General features: G+C 39.3%; 2 protein-coding genes across 4 annotated transcripts in view; one reads left to right on the plus strand and one right to left on the minus strand.

Moving 5' to 3' along the window:
• The window catches only part of ALK (ALK receptor tyrosine kinase), a 339,668-nt gene extending 337,276 nt beyond the window's left edge, over window positions 1-2,392 (plus strand). For both annotated transcript variants that reach the window (XM_065058665.1, XM_065058666.1), the window contains one exon: window positions 1,480-2,392. The gene's annotated coding sequence lies outside the window, so the exon portion shown is untranslated. The remainder of the gene's footprint in view (window positions 1-1,479) is intronic.
• A 2,442-nt stretch (window positions 2,393-4,834) lies between these two features.
• CLIP4 (CAP-Gly domain containing linker protein family member 4) overlaps window positions 4,835-24,372 on the minus strand; it is a 32,603-nt gene continuing 13,065 nt past the window's right edge. For both annotated transcript variants that reach the window (XM_065058668.1, XM_065058670.1), the window contains exons 9-18: window positions 22,136-22,372; window positions 18,726-18,861; window positions 17,884-18,024; window positions 15,230-15,313; window positions 11,749-11,889; window positions 11,192-11,323; window positions 8,874-8,997; window positions 8,068-8,132; window positions 7,349-7,421; window positions 4,835-6,695 (exon numbers count right to left, since the gene is read on the minus strand). In XM_065058668.1, coding sequence (XP_064914740.1) covers window positions 6,374-6,695; window positions 7,349-7,421; window positions 8,068-8,132; window positions 8,874-8,997; window positions 11,192-11,323; window positions 11,749-11,889; window positions 15,230-15,313; window positions 17,884-18,024; window positions 18,726-18,861; window positions 22,136-22,372 — 1,455 coding nt within the window. In that variant the 3' untranslated portion in view covers window positions 4,835-6,373. The remainder of the gene's footprint in view (window positions 6,696-7,348; window positions 7,422-8,067; window positions 8,133-8,873; window positions 8,998-11,191; window positions 11,324-11,748; window positions 11,890-15,229; window positions 15,314-17,883; window positions 18,025-18,725; window positions 18,862-22,135; window positions 22,373-24,372) is intronic.

Genomic DNA, 24,372 nt, shown 5'->3' on the forward strand with positions numbered 1-24,372 from the left:
AAGCGTTAAAAGCGCGAGCAGCAAGAGACGATTGTAAGTTTGTGGGAGTGAAGGGGGTAAAAGGCCCCAGACGTGCTGGGCAGTTATTTTATCCCAAAAGTTCAACTGAAATACTCTTAGAAGAATGGGAGTTGCAAACAAAGGAGGAGCTAAACACATTACTGCTTCTTACCTATGGAATACGTGAGGAGACAATTCTGGCCAAGGGAAGTGGTGAATTACTGCTGAAACTCTCCAGTCTGTTGAGTACGGTGCATTGAGATAAATCCTGTTCCTGCGCTAGCAGGTGGTTTTCAGTAAGCTTCCTGCCAGTGTCTCCAGTGTAAAATGCTTTGTTGTGGGGTTTTTGTGTTGTTGGCTTGTTTTAAATCCTCCCCCTTAACTCTTGGAATTGAGAGGAATTCAGAAATCTAGTTTCGCATATTTTTAATATGAAAAAAAAATCCTAATCTCTTCCAGAGGAAGCATTCAGGCTGGTAGCCCTGTGTGCTGCCCAAGTACAGTACCCCAGTTTGCAAAAATCATTTTGTAAATATTGATGCTAATCAAATCTTGCCACTCAAAAACAAGGCTTGGAGCATTCGCCTGTCCTCTTTCTTAGAAAACAACTAATGCCATCAATGACAAATGATTTCCATTAATTGCCTTTACTAAAGGCTGCTCTGCTACCTGTGTGCAGCCGCACCACAGTTTCCTGGTTGTTCTGCAGTGGCATTGCTTAACTTTAAGCATTTGTTGCCAAAGCATTGCCAGGATTTTGGTGACAATGCAAGATTTTACTGGTATGGCTGGGATGCTGTGAGGAAAGCTTTTCTTAATGGTACCCAGTTCTTCCATCACTCAAGTAACAATTCACACTCAGGCTCAATCCATTACTACAGCATCCCAAAGCAGCTGAAGGGTGAGGCCAACAGACTGCAGCTCAGAGGTTCTAGACTTGGCGTGCGTGTAAAGAGCTGAGTAACTTACTTAACACAGTTGTAAGGAGGCTGGCTTACATTCTGTACAAGGAGGTACTTGATAGCATTTATTTTAGCATTTCTTTTGCAACATCTAGAAGTGTTCAGTGTCCATGTTTCTCGCGTTCCAACTTTTAGCAGTTTCATTCTAGCACATTTTCTATAGCTGTACCCAATTAGCAACAGCATTTTGTCCAGTCATAAACCAGGAATTTTGAATTTCTTTGTCCTGTTCAGTTCTCAGAGCTGCAGGGAACAGAGGGACCTAAGTCACCATGAGCCATCGAGACCAAAGCAGCCCAGCATGTGTTAATCCTAAATTCCCTTACAGTGATGTAGGAGGAAAAAAGAAATATCAAGTTATTTTAACCCCCTTACCTGTTTTTGTCTATGACTTATCTTTTTAAAATATAATTCATTGAGAAAATGTAAATAGTTTTAAGGAACTTGTGTTTAAGACTTAATGTTTTCCATTGGCAATGATTACATTCTTATCCTATGTGTCTTCCTCACTCTGCAGGGGAGCAGCAGGAAACAGTATGAGCTACAGGATGTAAAGCACGACTGGGAGAATCCTGTGCTACCACTCTCATACCCTGAAAATGGTTTATTTCCACCTGGAAGTTAACTGTTCCCTGTAAATGTTAGGTAGGTTTCTGATTCTGCAAGCTGCTGAAGGTAAATGAGGTTGGGATGCCTGTTTGTCTGCCTTTCCAGCTCTCCTTCCATCTTCCTTTTCGCTGCTGAATCTTGTTTCTCCATCCTGTGCCTGGAAATGGAGGCAAGAAGTTTGGGTGGTTCTGCTTCCTCGAGTGGTGGCAGGAGAGGGGCTTTGCTCTAGCGAGGAAGGAGGTTTTGATACCACGGGTTGAAAGCAGGGGGCTGCGTTTATGTGGCTGAGCCCCTCTCAGTGCTGTGGGTCCCTTGGTGTCCCCCGGTCTGCGCCCAAAGGCCACAGGCTCAGCACCAGAGCAGCCGCAGCAGCGCTGGGTGCAGCCGCTCACACGCTGCCTGATGTAAGAGGGGTGAAATGGGCTCTGAAGGACTTAACTTTGCATGTCTGCTCCTGTTACTGAGCCCGTCTGCTGGCTGACAGGAACCTTGAGATAGGAATAACATAAGACAGCCTTTCACTGCAGCAAAGACATCAGCGTTTGTCTGTCCCAAAGTTAAACCCATCACAGGAAAATGTCCAAACTGTCTGCATCTGGCTTCTTTTAGTAACAAAGCTTCATTATAGGAGTGTCTGTTTCATGTACAGCAGTTTATGCAACGTTGTTTATAAAGGAAGGGCCTGTGGGCTTCAGGGATACTATAAAGAAAAATACTAATATATGGTCATTGAGTATTTTGTATTGAATAGTGTATTTGTATTGTAAACAAGTGTAGTGAACCACAAGGCATGAAGACAAATAAAATGGCTTTCTCTGTGTTGCGCTGTGTAATGATTGGGTCAACGTCAAATCATTTCTGTAATAACCAAGGGATGGCTCTGGAGATCAGTTTTTACTTGGTAAAGCTGCAGAAGGACAGAGAAAGGAGTTGCGGTGTTAAACTGAGACAGTCACCTTCCTGGCTGGCAGCAGCGAGTTTGACTTGTTTGCATTGCAAACATCACATCTCCCAAGTTTCTTCCAGAGAAAGGTGCCAAATCACCAAAGTTGGCCTTTACCTACAGGAGACTGGCCAGCATAAAGAGAACAAAGTATACGGTTGAAGAGCACCTAGGTGTTTGCATTCTTAAACATTTATATCCCAAGACAGCCTTTTTCTTCGAGTCTGTATGTGGACATTGAGTAGGTCTAATTACAAGCTGCATTTTAATACAGTGGAGTGCCCTACAGTCCTGTGACAAACATGGGAAGAGGTTGCTCCTGCCCTGAAATGTTCTTTTCCCCTCTCTGTACCACTCCCGTACTGCAGGCAGCTGCTTTCTCAAGAAATGCTCCTTAAAATGAGGACTGACTTACCTATAAACCGTATTCTCTTGCCCTGGCTTGGCCATATGCTCATTCTCCTGCAAGACGGATCTGTGGTTCAGTTAACAAGACTCTTTCCTGAGCAGGTATCTCCTCTTCCTCCATTTCCCGCCTTCCCTGAGAAGGGAGCTCTGCTTTGCCCTCCCAGGAGCACCCTGAGTCCCTGGGGCCGCACCACATCCTGGTTTGGATCTGGCACTGGCTGGCAACCTGTGCTCTGATGTCCCTTTTTTTCCAGAGTTTTCTGTCTGCAGCGAGGCAGGAGAAAGGATGCAGGTGGGTGCTCTGCTGGGTGGCTTTCATGGACATGGTTTCTGTTTCCACCTGGTGTTGGACAAGGCTTCTGCAAAACCAGAACTCTAAAAGCTGTGACTTAAATACTGGACTTGCCTCCTATGAAACACTCACAGGTAACAGAGCTAACTTCTCAGAGAAATTAGGTAATGTTTTGAAAATCTGCAGTGCCAATTTTGGATCCTTGTGCCTCAGATCTTCCTAGATAGCAGCACTTCAAAACACAGGCTTCCTGCCCAGAAAACCATTACTGTCAACATCTGGAAAACTATCCCTGAATCCAACAGGACTGAACTCTAGAAATGAATTCTCCATCCCAGGACACTTCAAGAAAGTTCTTGTCCTATTGTCACACCTGTGACCTTTCCAGCCAGTGCCCAACAAATTTTGAAAGATGTCATTGCTGAGAGCACTAAGGAAGTACCTTTGCTGAAACTGGACCCCAGAAATGTGCTGTGGCACAAGGACAAGCCTCAAAGTCTGCACAGGCAGCACAGAATTGCTGGAGACCATCTCTTTATTTATTTATAAAACAGATAATATTTATTTATATGGCTTAAGGGGACTTTGAGGATCATTTGTCTTTTTTTCTAACCAGTCCTGGGCTGTGATTGCACAGACCTCAGGACAGCACCTAATTTCAAACTTCACTGCCAGTTATTTTCAGAATCTTGTTTTATGACACAAAGCGTCCTTCTGCAAGAGTTGGAGAAAAGGATTATGGCAACTTACCTTGGATTTAAGGAAGCACAAATCCCTTCACATCACCAACCTGAAGACAGCCATCAGTAATCCCTTCTGGAATGGAGGGCATGATTTATTTCTGTTTCAGGCCACATAAATTTACAGAGCTTCTTGCTTTGGTACAGAAGATTCTCAGCTCTGTACTGAAAACAGTCCTGACTTGCTCCTGTAACCTGCAGTGCTAACCTACAGGCAGAGCTTTCAGGAGAAGGGTGCAGCAAGCTGAAGCTGAAGGGAAAGCACATTGCCTCAGCTCAGGTGGTATCTGTGCCCTCTTGGCTGCCCCTCAGACAGGACTGAATGAAGTCCTGCAGGCTTTGCTGCCTGGGCCCCAGAGACTCCCACTTCCAGCTGACCCGGGAAGTTGTGGAAGGTGCAGCCTGACACTCTTGGAGGAGAAAAGAGTTACCAGTGAACCAGAGCGCTCTTGGATATAACTTATTTCCATGTGGTTCTTCCTCTGTGCAAGATACACAACATAGAAACGGTGTGACTACAACCAACTGCCTGAGCTTGCTGCCTGAGCCTCACATACCTCCTGCAGAACTCCCACCGCCCGTCAGGAAAAGCAGCTACAGCCGTTCCATCCTGTCAGGCAGGAAAAACAGCAGCTCTGATAACGAGTGTTTCATCACAGAAGCAGAACTGCCCACCCGGGAGCACAGTGCTGGGACAAAGCAGCGAAACATGCACAAACGCTTTGTTTGACAGCTGGCGGTTTGGTACCAAGCAGCAAGAAGATATAAAAACTGCTGGTTTATTTACCACAGTTGCTGTTCCACCCTTTATCACATTTGCCTAATTTGTACCTAAGAACATAAGTGAGAGGATGTACATCCTGTAACAACCTAATGGAAATTATTTTTGCCAAACTATTCACCAGGGTTTTATTTTACTAGCACCAGGAAGAAACAGATATTGGACAAAGTTCAGTATATGACTGAACATCTACATCTTCAAATACAAAGCACTGATTTTTTTTTTACATTCAAAATTTACAGCTTTTTTTATTCAGTTAAAAAGTCACATAAGTTAGAATACAATACGCATTATTTTAAATACAGCTCAGGAAAAATAGCTACAGCAATATTTAAAAGAAGGTAACAGCAGCAGAATTCTGTCTAAAAATAGGTTATTATGATGTAATTTAAAGTGTCACTTCTTCAAGTAGGTAAGAGCAAGCAGATCATCTAAGAATAAAATTACTGTTCTGGAACACTAAACCATCCTGATAACGTTTACATATGCTGAGCAATTAAAATGCAATATATGTTTAAAACATGGACAAAATGTTAGCTGTTTTAAAAAGCTGATATGCAAATAATGTCACATCAAGGTGTGTTAACAATGCTGTACCTAAAACCATCTTTCATTTCTCATAAGACTCTTAAAATAAATTTATATTGCAAACTGTTCCAAAGGAAACAAAAAGAAATGTATTGCAAACAAATCAAATCATGGTAATAGCTTACTTGAAAACCCTGCACATAATCCATACCACTGGCAGGAATTACCATGCTGTATTTATACAGTCTTAATATTAATGATGAGGCTATTATGTATAGTTCCACTCTGGGTTTATTCGCATTTAAAAACTGTGATAGTCTGCAGCACACCAAACGAAAAGTCTTTAAAAATGAGGGAAAGCTCTCCAAGAGAGTGCAAAGTGCATTATTTTAAAGAGTGCTTCTCATATGTAGCTCTTTCTACAAATGCATCCAGCAAAAAGTGCTTTTTACTATAAAGACTGACATGCAGCATTATTTGTGCTTTTTTAAGGGCTTTGTCTTTAATTGCTGCTGTACACTAGGATAGCCACAAATACTTATATTTATCAGCCCTTTTGTGTTCCGGAGAGGAGAACAGGAGGGGCGAGAAGAGGAGGGATCTGAATGATAACATGTAAAAATACTTCACAACTGCTTGAAAAAATTGATCTTTTTTTTTGCTTTCTTATTGCTAGCAGCTGACATTGGAACTGACAAAGTGCCTGGTGACCACACTAATGTCACTCATTAACCGCCTCCGCTGTCAAAAGCGGGCAATGTGCAAAGCAGTATCAGTTCGTTACTACACGGAGGAAAATACCACATGAATCACAAAGCAGCTTCAGAGAATGTTGGTGATACTCACATTCTCTAACTGGAACATTATTCAAATAATTCAGCATCTCAATCCCAAGATGCTTTTGCAATAATCTTCCCAGTCAGAAGCTGAATAGTGGTTTTACTTCTTAATGCGACTGAACTTTGTCTATATATATATATTTTTATTTATGTTAAAATTTATCTTATATATACTTATGTAGAATTAATAATTTAAAAATAAGTTTGCCATTCTAGATGGGGTCTTGTGTGCTTTAAATACTTATTTCCTATTGTATGAGGACATTTTGGCTCAGCAAATATCATCTACAAGTTTTGCCCCGTTAATCCCACGATAGGTTACTCGGCTGGGTCGAACCAAGACCCCGTGGTTCAGCTTACAGGTGAAATAGCGCTTGTCCCCCACAGAACCGTCATTCTTTCCCTTGGCACTTCTGAGTTCGAGTCCCAGCCACATCCCTGGTGCAAAGTCTGTAGGACCAATGTACCTGATTGTCCCCATTTCATTGGAGCTGGTCAGAAGAACCTGAGAGCCTTCATGCAGCTTCACCGGTCCCTCCATGGTAGCTGTAGTGGTATTACTCCAGCTGCGCCGCAACACGGAGCTCTTAGATCTAGTTAGCAAAAAAAGGAAGGAGAAGGAAAAAAATATATATATATATATTTTTTTCTACAAAGCACCCAGGCAAATCTGTAATTCTATGAAGTGCAAGGGCAAAAAAACTCAAATTCCATTCTAAAATAAGTGGTTTGATCTCATGTTACTAGCAAAACATGTAATAACATCGCCAGGCTAGAGCACACGGCAGTCTGAAATGCTTGGAAAATCGATGTTTTCTCACCTGCTGCCAGGCTCTACAGTATTTACCAGAGGTGATAGCGCTGGTAAATTCAGCAGTACAAAACATTGTATTTGGGGCTTCAAAGAGTTTAGCCAAAACTACTTTTAGTGTGCAAGGGTCAGTCACAATCACCAGGACAAAGTGGAGGCCTTTACAAAGAGCCCCTGAACTTCACCCAGCTGTGTGAGAACACAAGAATTTGGAGAATATGCAGTGAGCAACTGGAAAACAGTTTCAATGCCGACCTGAATCCAAGGACTGTACTCCTGGATACCCACAGAAACAGTCCACTACTGGTCCATTTTGGAAGAAAAAAAAATGAACATGTAAAGGTCTAAATATCATACACAAAGCTTTTATTTTGAACAAGACACGGTAAAGCTAACAGTCAGCTCACCCAAACATTTTTAATTCAAAACACTCACCTAACAAAGGAGTTTCTTCTGTTTATCTCCTTCTGTGAAGACGCAGAAGTGGTGCTTAGACTGCGTCTAAAACCTAAGTGGAAAGGTTAAAAAGCAGTGTAGTACATTTTTTTTAATACCTTTATGAACCCATATTCTTTGTGTTTTCTTTTATATTCCTTCCTCTACATTTGCTACACATTCTCTCCTCCAATTTGGAACTTAAGTGATGAAACTTCTCATGAAATTAAGTGTCCGTTACATTTTCAAATGTTCAGAGACTACAGAAATGAAATTAAACAAATGGGACAAGGGTAATTTGAAGCGGCCTTTTCACAAAAAGCTGAGGTAAGGAAAAAAAAATACTTCAAGTTTCTCACAGGAGTTTTAGTAACTGCATACAGACCCCTCCCCACACTTCACCAATCTCAGTTTAGATTAAGGAAAGTTTCAATTTATGGTTAACTCTGATTAGAATGCAATATGGTAATAAGGGAAGAGTGGCAACAGTCTTAACTCTGACATAATGATTTCTGCCAGTTTAGGGTTAATAACAACCGCAGTACTCCACAGTTCCTTTCACAGGCTACATTTTTAGGAAGGGAGCAGCCAGACTATTGGCTGGCATTTGAGTTCCTTGAAAGCCCGTTGTGCTTTTGGAGAAGGGGGCTTTGTGCTATGTGTTCTGGTTGTAGGACGGTCACCTGCCCAAGCCATGTCTCTGCGTCTTACGCTCCTACCTGGAAAAGTGTGATTTAGTTTACTCGATGAGGTCTCTGTGAGTGAATCCAAAGAACCTGTTAGTCTGAAAAGCAAGAACACAATGAATTCATTTCAACTCAACTCTGAACTGCTAGTCCTTTTTGTCAAAGTTCTCATTCCTTCTCTGCTCCATCCAACTCCAGGAGACACTAAAATTTCAGTTGTAATCAGGATGCTAGGTAAGAGGTGCCTGGAGCAAACTCATTTATTCGAGTTACTTGCCTTTTACTCAGCAAGAGAGCATGTATAATTTTGAGTCAAGGTCTTTAAGTTTGGTTGAGGATATTCAGGGATAGAAAAACAAAAACATGTCTGGCAGAATGACAAGATACAAATGCAGGAGGAAAGAGCATGGTATTCCTCAAACGTTCTTCCTGAAACCTCACAGAGACTACGAAGTGGTGGATGCTCAGTGCGGTTATCTGGAATGAGAACAGCATTTCCAGTCATGTCCAAGGCAACCTCCTTTTATAACCAAATTCAGCTCAACGCATCAGGATTGGGTTATGGAAGTAAGATTTAATGAACACAGAATGTATCAGAAATGGAGGCCCTGGAATGAAAATACCTGGACAGGCTGCGAGATAAATAGGGAGCTGCATTTCTAATCTGCTTTCAAAAAGATGATCTAAAACCTACTAGTTTTTTAACGGATGCTATAAACTTTCATCAACAGAGGAAAACATTTATTTCTTCCATTTCTGCTGCAAAACTTTGTTTCTCACTGGAAATGTATTAAGAAAGTGTTTGGCGACACAAACGTTACAACAGCGTCAGCGCTCACCTCTGCACACGAGATGGTGGTGCAAATATACCATATCTGGGAAGACAACTGAAGTACTGAACGCCTCCCACGGAACCATCGTTCTTCCCGTGAGGCTTGTCCAACTCAATTCCGCACCAGAATCCTACATTTCAAAACAGTAAAACCACAGTATTTTGAACAAAACGCCACAGGCTTTTCTTCATCTAGACAGTTGGTGCTGTTGGCATTTATCCGCATCAAGGAAAATGGTTTCTAGTTAGAATTTAATAGTTGTAATATATATATTTATTATTATTATCATCTATGTAACTATGCAAAAATGTATATCATAACCTAAAGAGAATTATCTCCACATTTTTATTTGCTTTCAAGAAAATATTGACATTTTATTTAACACAGAAAAGGTAAACCCCTTGATATACGTACTAAAGGCGAACAGAATGTTACTGAATGTAACAGTGGCCATTTGACAAAAAAGGAGACGAGAACAAAGAGCAGCAGTGGTTCAAGTTTTCCTCTTCAGTCCTCTGGCCACACGGTTTATGCCTCATCTGAGATCATCAACAGTAAAATTGAAGTTTTTATATTAATTCATTCCTTCTCTCCATCTAGCAAGTTATAATTAATACAAATTGCAAGGCTGGTTGTATGATTTTGGGAGAAGGGTGTAAGAACCAGACCTGGCCAGCAATTCATCTGGTACAGAACACTGAGCAGGCATCAAGATGGTAATAAGCTTGATCATTCATAACCTGTGATAAATGTGAGCTAATTATGTAGAGGTGCTAAATTTCATACTCCATTAGCAGTCCTTATGCTATCCATCCCCAAAAGATTCAAAATTTAATTCAAGGCACTTGGTACTAAGGCACTGGATAAAATGGTAATTGTAATTAGCAGCCCAAGAAACTCAGGGCTGACAGCTTATCAATTAGAAGGGCTCAGAATGTCAGGTGTTGTTCCCTTCCTGTTTTCCAAATTAAATAAAGACCTGCATTGCAGTAAAAAGAAATTAAATTTAGGTAACTTCCAGAGCTTTGATCCACATTAAAATTGAAATCCTTAAAAATGCATCTGTTACATTTGCTATAAATTACTGGTTTTGCAAATGGTGAAGACTTGTGAGCTTTCCATCCTCACTTCTTACAATACCACGTTTTTCTAAAAAATAAAAAAATAAAAAAATTAATTTCTTAATTTGGAGGAGGAGGGAGGAGACTCACATTGTCCAACAGCCTTCTGATTTTATGCTTATTACAGTAAATTTGGAAAAGCAATCCTTTTCTCATTGTTTACTTTGTAAGCAACAACACGAAGGTAAGAGTGATCACATGAAAGTGTAGGATCAGTTAACTGCAATATCTTAAGCAAGGACTTGCCTACAATGAAATTGGGGAAAGGGGCAAGAATGAAAAAAGTATGTAGCTTGTACCACAATCTCACATTCTGTCATTCTAACTTTTTCTTTTTCTTTTTAAATATCGATGCCACCAAGTGTCAAGACAGAGTATTGCCGCTCACATGTCAATCAAATGGCCCTCATGTAAACTAGGCACTTGCACCAATACCAACTGGTTTTGCATTACTCTTGCAAGATTTTAGATAAGGACTTAAAGAACATGGACTTCAGTTGCAAAAATTAGTATTCATAAATCAGTTTCCATAATTCAGAACAACGCAATTCCATTTGAAAACACCTGCTTTCACTGCAGTGTGGTTTTTAGCAAGGGGAAGGGAGGGAGGAGCTGAAAGAAAGAAGGATGAGAAAATGGTAGGTTGGGGCTTTTTGAGATGCTTGTAACTTTTCATCTGTCTGACCTCAACGCCTCTTAGTTAAGATTTAAATGCTCACAATTACCCTCTTAAAGATGCTAAAAATATAAGGATGAGACATGTATAAGACATGGTAAGAGTACCAGTATTGCAAGAGAGGAGCTGTCTCAAAAAGACTTACTACAACAAGTAAGGAGTAAAGGCATGTCTTTTCAATAAACTATATACCACTTCGGAGACTAAACTGAGGATTTTCAGAAAGCTTTGTAACAACACCTACAATTTCAACATCAAAATATTTCTCCTGATTAAGCTGAGCTAATGGACAAGTAAAAAGTCATATTTAAAGCCATTATTTTTCCTGGCAGTTACATTAAAGTAATAAATAAATAAATAAATAAATTGGATTTAGGAAAGAGGAAGAACTTTGAAACAAACCAGTAAATTTAGATATTTGTTTTGGAGGGAGTGAGGAAAAGATAGACTTCTCTTAAGGTTCATGTGCTCACATATAGGTTATTCCATATTGATTCTACAACATACACGAAGACTATTGCAAATACCTGGTGCAAATTTTGTCATCCCACAAAATCTAACAGTGCCTGTTCTCTGTCCAACTACCAGCACTCTGTCTCCAACTTGAATTTCTCCTTCATCAAAACGATTTTTTCTTGTAGCAAGAGAACTATACAACCCTGTTCAAAACAAGATCTGCAATTAGTGACATTATAGCTTTAAAATTTTAAAAATACTTAAATAGTGAGCCAAAGGATTAGTAAGCAGTATCTGTCTTTAACGTAGTGTACCTTTAACCCATGGCAACATACCGCAAATTTTGCTTAGACAAGGAATTGCTTTGCTTCCTCATGAACTGTGGATTACAGCCTTTTCTCTGCAGTTGAAAGGCACAGTGACCAGCTATAAAAACATTTTTTCTTCTTGAATGTGTTTTAAAAACTTCTTTTAAGTTGCCCAACTCAAGTTTATGGTTAAACTGCCTCCCAGGTGTCTTTCCTGAACTATCTCAGATTCTGAAACAGCAGAAGTAGTTCTACATAAGTATTCACTACAGCAGTAAACTCCCACCTGTCAAAATACACCTCAGTAAGACAGACCATACCAGCACTAATTTTAGATGAGGCTGAAGAGACTCTAGTCACTGCTTTTTTATTGCTGCTAGTTGCATTCCGCTTCTTGGAGTAATTCTGTTTGCCTTCCAAGGAGGTAGTAGAAGAGGAAGAGCTGCTGTACTCAGGAAAACCTAAAAGACAGAAGTGGAAATAGTCCTTCAGAGATCATTTTTGGAAAAGGACAGATGAAGCAGAAGGGAAAGCTTCTGTATGAAGGAGGTTCTCTGTTCTCTGTGGCGGGCAGAATACAGGGTAAAGAGCCAAAACTAGAAGTTGTTAAGCAGCACTTACACAAACACCTGTCAGGAATGAGACAGGTGCACCTGACGCAGCCTCAGGAATACGGTGATAGCTGAGTGCTAGAAGAGGTCTCCAAAAGCCCATTCTTTTTCACTCTGCAAAAGTTCTAAATAGTCCCAAGCACATTTATTAAAATATGGGAGCCTTAGTAATAAGAGATCACACCACCACACTTTCAGCATCCAGCCTATTAAAGATTTGACGAGAAGTAGAAGGAAGGTGATATTATGTGCGTGAATTATTGTCTGGATTAAAGCCTACTATATTCCATTACATACCGTATTAATATTAAAAACTGTACTCTAAAGTAAGAATGGGAAATAAATCACTTTTATCTCCATTTGCAAACCCTGATGTCTAAACTGTCTGATAAGATTTATGTTCAGCTTTCCTCCTTCCTTTTCAAGGCTCTCCCCAGTTCCTCCCTTTCCTACCCTCAGCAAGGCATGTCTATGCCTCAGTTTCTCAATGTGAAAAATTAAGATAGTATTGGGTAAAAGTTACTCCTGGGGAGATCTTGATGGGACACAAGAGGGAAATTTTTCACTATGAGAACAATCAGCCTTTGCAATAATTTCCCCAGGCAAGGTGGTGGATTGCCCAACACCAGACACTTCTAAGTTGCAGCTGGACAGGGTGCTGAGCCATCTTTTCTAGACAGTGTTTTTGCCAAGAAAGCTGGGACCAGATGATCCTTGTGGTCCCTTCCAACCTGGTAGTCTATGATTCTATGGCTTATAGAGGCTTCCAGCATTCTGAGAGGCTTAATACATTAGGTTTCACAAAGCAAAAGAGTTAATTAGCATGTTCAATTTAATTTAATCCTTCAGTTTGGCAAAACAGTAAAGAACTGCAGAACAGTAAATTCAGTGGGTCAAAGCAAAAGCTTAGGTACTTGGAGATATCAATCTAAAGACTGAGATATTGGCTGCAGCTGCCCTACAGTTGAAGAAAATGCAAATTACTAAATGAATGGTGACTAAACAGGCAAACTTCAAGTCAAAGGTATTATATAAATATACACCTGCATTTGTGAACACATACTGCAAGTCCATATTTAGAAGTCAGTCCAGTGATGGATTCACTGGAGGTCAGACCATCACCAAGCACTTTTACATGAGTGTAACAAAAGCTGCTGAAACTAAACCAGCCATTGAGATGCTTCATTTTGTAGGAAATCATGGGGCGGGAGAAGGAAGAACAAAAGCGACTTCAGCAGGTCTTACAATCCACTTCTCTTCATCAGGCAAAACATCTGTTTGTTAGCTCACTCCTGAGAAGCGAATGTTTGACCTGTTCTTAAAAATCTCCCATCAGGGAGATATCAGGACTTGTCAGCAATATATTTCACCATATAATTATCTGTACTTTTCAAGGGACTTTTTCCCCCTAATATAAAGGCCCAAATTACCACAGTTTTAGCTCAAGATTTCTTACTCTTGCTACACATTTTGTTAATCACACAATCACAATTCCAACAGTCTCTACTCCTGAGTCATGTTCTATACCTCCAGCTACTGTGGTGGCTTCTCTGAATTCTCTCCAGATGATTCACATCTTTTTGAAATGTGGTATCTAAAGCTAGATCTGTGTTCTAGCTGAGGCCTTACCTGTGCCAAGTGAAGCATCCAGGTCGCTCTGCATTACCTCATGGCTGACGGCCCATCGCAGTGTACTTCCCCTTTTGCAACGGCACAGCATATAGATGACTCTCATTTACCCTGTAATCCTTAGTATCTCCAAGTCCTTTTATACAGAATTATTACTGGGCATATAATTCCCAGGGTGTATTTATAGAGTTGACTGTTTCAGCCTTGCTACAGAACTTTGTAGTTGGCCTTACTCCTCTCCATCTTTTTCCCTCCCCCCATGAGTTTTTCCAATTTGTCAAGGGTTTCTGGGGAGTTTGTTTAAAAACAAACAAACAAACACACACTACACAACAGAGTCAGCACAAACTCCAGGAAAACCTCAAGCTGAACTACTTTCTAAGTTGGATTTTTCTAAAGGTTCTGCACCTGCTTTATAGAAGTATCAGCTAAACCACTAAATCACGAAATGAGGCTTTACACCACTTACAACCTGCAAAGCCTTTGGAGTCCTATTAATTGCAGATATCATATTGTATCCATCAAACAGAGGCACTATACTGCCAATTATTTTCATTGTATGACCAGAACCTGAAGACCAAGCCATTAAGTGCCCTCCATGAACAAAATGTTGGAAACCTCTGTCTACACAAGTTTTCTAGCTCACCTCTGAAAAAGTACCTTATTGGACAGTACTTAAATACCTTACACTAGCCTCTTGCCCAAGTCTCTTCCTCACAATTGTTCACTGACAGAGGATATAAAAAGATGCTTTTCGTCAAAGAAGGTATACTGAAATTCACACTTCAAGTTATTCAAAGAAATATTGCTTTTACCAACATTCATAGTGTAATTCTAAAGAGAAAACCTCAAAGGAAAACGGATCATTACAATTTCTTAAAGACAGCCCTGAAAGTGAGGTCCCTTTATGTTTTCATTCAGCAAACAAAATACTGATGCAGTAGAAGTCACTATCCAATTCTGAAACTAGATAATTGCAGAGAATGATTTGCATGTAAATGGAACTTTTGAAAACGCTAGAGTTTCATTTTTCATATTGGAAGTTTGTTACTATGAGGCTTCCATGATACAATGCCAAGACTGGTAAGTGCTGTTGGATGACAACACTTTATAATACAAGTGTGAACATACAGATATAGGAGAGAAAAAAATTTCAACAGAAGATGTGCACAATTCTTCATTAAAATCTAGGCAGTAACGACACAGGGCAAAAGGTCTCCTCCCCTCAGAAACCCTAGAAGGTAACTCTGCAGATCCTCTGGAAAATCATTCACTAAGAGACACCTTTCAGCTCTAAGGGCTTGTCAATTTTCTTGGCCACACTTATGGATCAAAGGTGTTATCAAACCAACACAGAATACCAGCCAAACACCCACACAAATTACTCTTGCTCCTGGGAAAGTAAATGTGTACAGCCTGCTTGGGACTTGAATACAGACAGGCAGGGAAACTCTTTCCTACAGACACAGGACTTTTTCAGAGGTATGGCAGTAATAATACTTCCTCTGCCTTACTCAAAATTTTTCTCAAGATGTTAAAAAAGTTTTTAAAATTTCATTACCGTCTTTTGCAGGTACAGTTTTGCCCCTTTTAGGAGTCATAAAGCTGGTTTCAGAAGCACTGTCTTTTTTTGGCATATTTAGTCCTATAAAAATAATATATACAATTAAATATATACATCCTAACAATGTACAATAATTTTACAGGAAAGTCACACACAAAAAACACTTGACAGATCTGCAGATTAGCGGATGCATGGATAAAACAGATAAAACCGTACAATTTCTTAGACTCCTGGTAAATGGGTAAGACAAGACTGCAGAATTGTTCTGATGGATAAGCACAGATGTTTAAACCCCTTAACACATTAAACCAGTCCAAACTATCTTGACCAACAATAAACAAATTATCTGAAAATTATTAATGTTTATATTGAAGGAGCTTTACTTAAATTTTTGAAACATTTACATTTATTATTTATGCAACATACACTTTCATAGTACTTAAGGTATACTATTCACTAGGATTAATTTCATTTCTGCATTAAAGATTACGCATAAAGTAGAGATCAAATCTTCAGGCTATCTACAAATAATGAAGTACGCCAATACCATTTGTAAGAGCCCAACTCTTAGAGCAGAAATGTTATGATATGCATGTGAACTAGTATTGCCACAGAGTTATAATTTGTGAACAGTCATTTTGCATTTTTGACAGTTTCCTACCCTAACTCAATGAAGAACAAGCTTATCTATGATGGATCCCCTCCCATCATGAAAGAAAAATCCTATCTTTTTTATGTAACTATTTATCTCAGCTTAATTCAGCTACAGGGACTGAACTAGTTCACAACTATATTATATTTTCAAAAACTGTATAGTTTAGCCATTAAGGCATGAGACCTAAAAACTAGTGTTTGTGACAGATAACATCTTTCTCAACTTGATCACAATAATTCTTTTTCTAAAAAACATGAAAAAGACCTATTATCATCAATTTGATGGATTGTTCAAATCCAGTAGAAACAAATCAAACTTGAAAATCTCTACACAGTATTATATTTTACTTTATAGACATGGTTATAAGCTGAAAAAAGCGTATTAATTTTTCTTGGATCATTGCAAACCAGTGTATCACGGGGATGAAGTTTAAGAGAAATAAATGTAATATGGAGATGGATGTAAAGGCTGCAAAACAAAGTTCTGCCTCTGCAGCCTTATCCTCCCACTCCAGCCTGTGGATCAGCCAGGCACATTAAATGCTAATGGAAATTTCAACACAAGAACATCTTATAAACAGCAGCTTCCAGATGACTGTTAGTGGGTGTAACTCTGCTGGGCAGATGATGCATAACTCACTGATTTTTTTACCTAAAGCAAGCATCAAATGTTTAAAATTTACAAAGACACAAATGCACCTTTGTGACAGAAAAGGTGGTTTATGACTAAACTGCCAGGAACACACTGGCTGTGACAAAGGAATCAGTGCTGCTTTCCATTATAGATTAATGAGTTACAATCAGTTCACAATGAACTGAATCAACCATTGAAAAATACTAAACAGAAAAGTCAGCTCAGATCTGCTCCTCATTTTTCTGAGAAGTTTTTTTATGCAGGATGTCCATTTATAAATAGCTTAAATCTTGTGCTAAATGTAAATACACATAATTAAGGCTTATTTCCCCCTCAATCTATGTAGGGAAGAGTTACATAAATCATCCAAAATGCTGCCAAAATGCATCTTTTCTACCAGCCTGGCACATTCTTTCTGTGCCCTGCATATCACTGGTAAAGAGCAGAGTGTTTTAGGGTGCTTGAGTAAATTCCATGAGAATGCGTGCAAATCTTCCATCCCTTAGTATGTCACCTAAACAGGGTTTGGAAGGGAAAAGAAATGCTAATGTAATACGCTTAATGGCGTCATTATGTAGCCAGCCAGACACGGGGCCAGGCTGTGCATGGTGGGCACTGTACAGAGCAGCAAAGAGTCTGAACTCCAAACACCTGGGAACCTAAACCGATGAGAAAAGATGTGGCATTCTTCCTTCACAAGGTGGGAATTTAGAAGGATTAAATAATTTGAATTAACTACTAAAAGACTAAACCAGAGACTGAGCCTAGAACTCCAATCAGTAGACCAAGGCCTCATTACAAGGACATCCTTTCTCTTCTAATTTCCCTCTGGTTTTACTCAGATAAATTAATTAGCAGATAAAATGCAATCAGCTAAATAGTTCCCTGACCATTTTGCCAGAAAATAAATTACATTTCTTCAATTTCTGTACCTAAAGGTGTCATAGATTAGTTTCTAGATTTTCAATGATTTCAGTGAGAAGTTTCAAATTACCTAGGATGATCTTAATAAATGAAATCACATTAAGTTTAGACATTTAACTAATATCACAGTCAATCAAAAATTAACTTTAAAGGCTTGAGAATAAACGTTGAACTTTTTTTTAAAGACTATATATAAAGACTAGAACCTCTTATAGTACATCAGACCACTATAATCACTAAGCAACTACACACCATCTCCTTCCAGTACTGGTTTAAAGGCTAGTGAATGAGAACACTTAGTTAATAAATATCAACTTCTCATCCCAAGTGATGAACTAAAAACAAACAAGTATTTTAATATCAAAATTCATAGGAGTGGTGCTAATTCTTGAACATTGGTATCCCTCTATCCTGTCTCAAGATACAAGTAAATACCCACCAGAATTCACTTTGGAAGTTATGTGCGTCACGTCTATTTTCTTGGATTTGACCAAAGGTGAAGACCGCGTGGAAGAACTTCGTAAAGAGCTTTTTTTGCGATCGGAAGCTTTGCTTATTTTAGAAAGAGGTGCAAAGATACCTGGAGAGAAAATCAGATGTGTCAAAAAAGAATCAGGAGTAAAAATAATGTAACAAAACTTTCCAGCTACTATCTCTTACACCATTAATTTTGCGTTTTGTTCAGCTTGTTATGCTGTTAAAGCACTTGCAGGGTAGGAAGAACTAGCTCAAAGGAACAGTGAAACCAAGAGGCTTATCAAGCAACTTGAACAGAGTAATTCAGGAAGGCAGTAAAACTATCGATTAGAATCTCCTTTTTGTCCTAATGGTAACATTCAGTCTCCACTGTTACAAAATGCAAGACTTTGTATATCATGAGTGTCTGTGAAATATCAATTAAAATACCTCAAGCTGGAAGTTAGAAAACAGCTACAAGTGTGAGCCTCTTAAATTAAAAGGAAGACAACAGGTAAAGAAACATGGCCATTACTGTTACAACACAAATAGCTTCAACAATACAGATGGGAAAACAAGAAAGACTATTATCTTACACTTTCAAAGAAGTAACAGGAAATTTTGACTAGTTGGTTGTTTGAGTCATTTTGCAAATAGTTGCAGCTAAAAAACTAAGCACAGTTAAAAGAATCAATCGAACAAAGCAAGCACGACAAAGAAGAAAAGAAACAGAATCCATTATCTATATTTATTCTCCCATATCTTCCAATACTTTTTTAAAATTCGGGTTTCAAAATAATTTAAGAAAAATATTAAAGGTCATACCGCGTTTTGGTGCACACTTGAAGTACTGGACTTTTCCAACGCTTCCATTGTTCTTTCCTTCTGGTTCATCCAGCTCCACGCCAGCCCACTGGCCACTGGCAAATTCCGTTGTGCCACAAAATCTTAATGTACCAACCTGAAGCAAAAGCATCAACACAGAATGACTTTGCTAAAAAATTATGGTCCATGAGGACATACTCTAGATTACAAAGAAGAAAGCAAGTCACCACCAAGCTTTCAACCAGAACAGAGAAACACAAACATAACAATCTCCCTTGATCATTGACATTCCTATCTTTGGATGCCAGCCAATGCATTTTCCAAAATGCATTAGTTTTTCTGCATTTATTTTTCTATCAAACGCAGAAGTTATTGACAGATCTCATAACAGGCAAGAATTAGACACCACCACTGTACAACACAGCTCCAAGTCAGTAAGATACAGCAGTATATGCCTAACTAGAAGTTTTACTTCCAGTGCCTTCCACGACAATAGTTCCAGAATCACAACAAGGTGTCTTGCTGAACTGGACATTCCATGGAAATACTAGATTAAAAACTCCATAAGTATATCTTTGTGTGCATAAACATATACACATAAGTATATGATTTCTTATATATATTGCAAAGGTTAAAGGGTAAACTTCAGAGCATACTTAATTTTTTCTTTGGAAAACATTCAAAAATCTTTTATTCCATCCGTATGATAGAAAAAAATTTCAAAAGCCAGGAAATGTTCTCAACATTTTTTTTGCTGTTGCAATATATACTATATAGACGCTGAACAGATAAGTATATCAAGAATATCAAGACAGACCAGTCCTGCCAGTGGGCCTCAGTCTCCACAAATATGCATGGTAAGCTCACACACTTCATCCAAACGGAGGAGGAATAACTAACAGAGATGCATTTAGCACAGATTTAAATTCATTTTTATATTTGATTTTTAAATTAGTTTTAGTAATAAAAATCTTTGATCTTTCAGTTGCTCAGTTTTCATTGCCTCATGTGACCTTAATACTATTAGTTCACTTTTACCATGACTGCACTGTCTAATCCACCCTCAGAGAGTACAAGGACAGGAACCCTTTCTTTTCTTTACTATAAAAACTTCCACCTACTTTTTCTTAATGTTCTGTAAAGGAATAAACGTGACCCAGACCCTATTCTTCTTTTACTCTGAAGGTCTCTTTTAAACTTGATTGTTATAGGCAAGTACATCACAGTAATCTACACCCAGATGTTTTCAGGCCCAAGTACAAGCACAGAGAACAAATTCAGATAGAGGAAGCCTGGCCAAGCGGCCCAACAGATTCCTCCACTCTCCAGGCAACAGCCAAAGGGCACGTACTGGGCAGGGGGAAGAGAGCAGCAGGCATCTGAAACTGGAGATGGAGTTGGCAAAACTGACGCTCCAGTTTTGCACAAGCCCTAGGACTTGTGCAAGCAAGGAGCAGAGGATATCTCACACACAGTAAGTGGGGCAGGAACAGTTTTCTCCCAGCTGCTAGTTTCCCTGCACTTGCGTTTTCATTGAATGTCTGTTTGATAAGATATAATCTAGCAACACAGGAGCCCATGAAGCTGAAGGGACCTCAAATCACATACAAACACCTGCTTACACAGCTTCCTACCCTGTAAGACAACTAGAATGACAGGCACAGTAGGATTCGAGAGAGGAACCCATTTTCCCCTCTGGCATCTGCTGTGCATGGCTTTCAAGCTTCATTACAGCTGATGCATTAGGAGACTGCAGAAGCAGGAATGAACACAGGAATCCGTAAATATTGCTCGTAAAAATGCTGCCATCCCAGCGCTCTCGTCCCAGCTCCCGCATTCCGGAAATGAGAACTAATCCAAGAGGACATCAAGAATCGGGCACCATTTTCATCATCCTGTTCTCATTTTTGCTCTACCCTGCATTTGTGAGTATAGAAGGGGAGGGGAAGACAGGGCTGCGATCCACATATTCATTTGGACAAATGGAGAAAGGGAGTGGGAAACAACGTGGGAGTAATGCAGAACCGCTCCTCACATACAAAGAAAGGAAGAGAGGAAAGCAGATGTGGAAAAGGAAGACCAAAAAGCACAATCACAGCTTTGGTTCCCTTAAAAAAACTGGAAAGCCCTGCTGGCCTTTGCCAACAGAAAAAGAGCCTCCAACAACTTCTTAAAAATCACTGTAATAGCATACTCAATTAAACAAAAAAATAACAACTAACCAAACCCAGGAAGCTTTATCTATACACAGTAAGCACATTACAGTACAAACAGTACCATGGGCCTTACTTGGAGAAAAAAAATACACAAGAGGACTAATTTCTTCCCTTTCGTGCTATAAAGCCTCCATTAACTCTCAATTACATTATCTCCTCTTGCTTTCACTGTGCAACGGCTTTCTGTAAAAGAAACTTCCATTAACTTCTACTGCCTTTAAAGAATAAGCGCCTTCCTGTATGTACTTCAGTTAAAATGCATTCTGCATAGCTAGTGATTCCTTCACTTTTCCTGACTCAGTTTTAAGAACACACCAAATGACAATACAGAATGGAAGCTGCTTTTTGCTCTCAGTGTGGTTCACTGTGGAACACTTCAGTTGTGACAACTACAAATCTGAAGTTAGACTAGAAAACTTATTAAAGCTACTCCAACAAAATTTTGCTCACAAATCTCTTCCATATTTACCAGAAAAATATTTGAAATCTTTAAAAGAGTTCTGGCATTCCTAATTCATTTCAGAGCCCTTGCCATCAGAACAAATAAAAGGTATGGCTAATAACTGCAATATCAATGTTACATTTTGCAAATACATCTTAAAATGTGTCCAGCAAGGTTGCTTCTTAAGAGCTATTCACATTGGAGCTGTACCAGAATTAGCGACATTCTTACACTTCCACAGAATCATGTATTATAACAACCGTGTTGGCACAGCATTGCTTCAAAGATTTTAGCTGCATTGCACCAGTGAAATTGGGTTACTACAGCAGAAGCAGAATCCAAGTTTTCTTTTACTGCCTTCTGGAAGCTATGAGGGGTAATTCACAAATGCATACTCAGAACTGAAAGCTGGGTAACTCACAAAGTAATCTGTAAATTTTACCATCATTTTGATGTGACACCAAAAATGTTAATAAAATCTGAGCCACATTAATGTACTACAGGAGACTGTTATAACAAATGTTCACAGATACAAAATGCAGTCTGTGCCCTTCAAAACAGCTTTTCATAGTAGTGACTGTAACAAATAACTGTTCAGCTTATTACTATCTGTAACTAGATCCTTACTGCCATACAAAGTTCATACCTTCCATAAAGTATTTTACACCCTCAAATTTGAGATGTGTCTCCAAAGGGGTAAATAAATTGACTGTCTAGAAATCATGAGGGTAGTATCAGGTTGCTTATCATACCTTCTGTCCTGCAATAACAACACGATCTCCCAGTTTCAGGCCAAGCGATAAAAGCATGGCCTTGCCAGTGACGTGATCATAGTTTGGAATCATGGCTTTTGAGATGTCACATGAAAGAGGCACTGCATCCAGCAATATCTGCTTGATTTCTTTTGCGCTGGCTGCTGCATCTGCCATTTCCAGGGGCATATCTACTGGATCAGGCACCACATCCGCTGGAATCTGCCCTTTGTCATTCTGTAGAAACATAACATAGCATAGGACTTGGTGTTGTGACAAGATAAACCTGGTTAGGCAAAACTATAGTAGCTTATGAAGTTCATTGGATATTTGATAATATAAACAGCTATAAAAACATCCACATTTTCACAGAAGGATGCCAAAACAGCCTTAGATATATAAACTAGCATTTACAGTGACTTATTTTCAAAAGTGCTAAGTTACCAACATTTTTAGTTTAAAGAACATTATTGCTACTCAGAACACATGAAAAGCACACCTGTATGTACACGTGTAACTTAACATAGATTTAGAAAAGTAAGCAAGAATTCCGGTCTGTAATACCAATACTGTAATGCCAATACTTCCCAAAGAATTTAGCTTTACTCAGTGCATAGCTTATTCCTTGATAAGGCTTATTCCAAGTGTAAGAATTTAATGAATACATATTGCATGCACAGACTATACAAAGTTGGTGTCTCATATAAATACTTGAATAAAGCTGTTCAGATTTAGATATAGACTATTGTGTCAGCGATGAATGAAGGAGAGAGTCCTTTCCAAACACTTCCCATTCCCAGCGGGCAGTGACTGTGACTCCCCTGTGTCCCAGGTGACACTGGCCCTTGCCCAGAGCTGCTGGAGTACCAGCTCACCTGGAGACAACCTGAACTCCAGGCCACAGCCAGACTGCAAGTGCAGTGTTGGGCTGCTAGGCTGCTATGATGGCAAGCTCTGCCCGCGCTCTCTTCAGCGAAGACATCAGTAACGGATCTTCACCTATCTGCCAATTTTCACAGTCTGTGGAAACATAATTATCTTGGTCTTCCAAATTTGTCTCAGCTGAGCCACTGGACTCAGAAATTACCAGAAACCCAACGAGGGAATGACACAGAGTAAGACTCTGTTTGCTTTGTTCCCTTAAAAAACAGACTAAAAGCTCAACCTTCCCGGAGCCCCTATAAATCTCCCTGTTTCATCCTTAGAAAACTATCATCCTTACTCAGCATTTACACTGCTGTCCTCATATGAGCAAGGTCTACACACTGTCTCTGGTCAGAGCTTTATCATGGGATTGAAGAATGGAATACCTACCATTCCCTAAAAATCTACAGTCATTCCATAAGTAAAAGTTCAGCCCCATTCAAGTCACAGTACCTTAAAACCACGATATAGCCGGGTTAAGGTTGAGCTGGCAGCTTGCTTTGAGTTTTCAGTCATCACATGAGCAATTGTTTCAGTCAGACCTGTCCTGCAAATCTTTGTGTTACCAAGGGGCACGGGACAGAGCAGAGGCAAGGCAGCAAAAGTGGGTACCGTGGCACTGGGCTGCTTTTCTCAAGGGCAGAGCCACCCTTCGCCAGCTCAGAAGGCTTGTGCAACTACAAACCAGCACTCCCTGGGACAACAGCCTTTCAAACATACAGCTGCCATGGAATTTGAAACATGTACATGCACTCAATAGTAATGAAACAAAGGAGAAAAACAGCATTTTTAAAATTATCTAGATTGAATATCATGTAGAACTACTGTATGAACAATGATGTTCCAGAAGATTTCATACCATCAGTAATACATAAAATAATGGCTTCTGAGTAGCTTTAAAACAACCACAATTTCTCAATAAAAAAAAAAAACAAAAACATAAATTGAAAATGGAGAACTAAGATAATGACTATGCTAAAAAAAAAAAAACAAAAAAACAAACCACACCACCAAAAATCAACAACAAAAACCCACAACACTAAACCAAAACACTAAAAGCCAAGATTTGTGGCTACACACACAGCAGCATTTTATACTATGACTCACGCCAATTATTTGGTTAGTAAGTGAAGCAGTTAATATTTCTTCTTTACCAGTTACTTATGCTAAGACTAAGTCCACTTCTAAGTGATACACTGCGCTTCTGGAAGTCACAGACTGCACTCCTGTATTTCTGAAAGACCCACCACTGCTGTGACAACCGTTGCAAGACACAAAGGAGTATTAACAAATGAAAGTTCAAGCAACAAACA

Source organism: Columba livia, chromosome 3, assembly GCF_036013475.1.
Source record: "Columba livia isolate bColLiv1 breed racing homer chromosome 3, bColLiv1.pat.W.v2, whole genome shotgun sequence".
In the NCBI taxonomy this organism is placed as follows: domain Eukaryota; kingdom Metazoa; phylum Chordata; class Aves; order Columbiformes; family Columbidae; genus Columba; species Columba livia.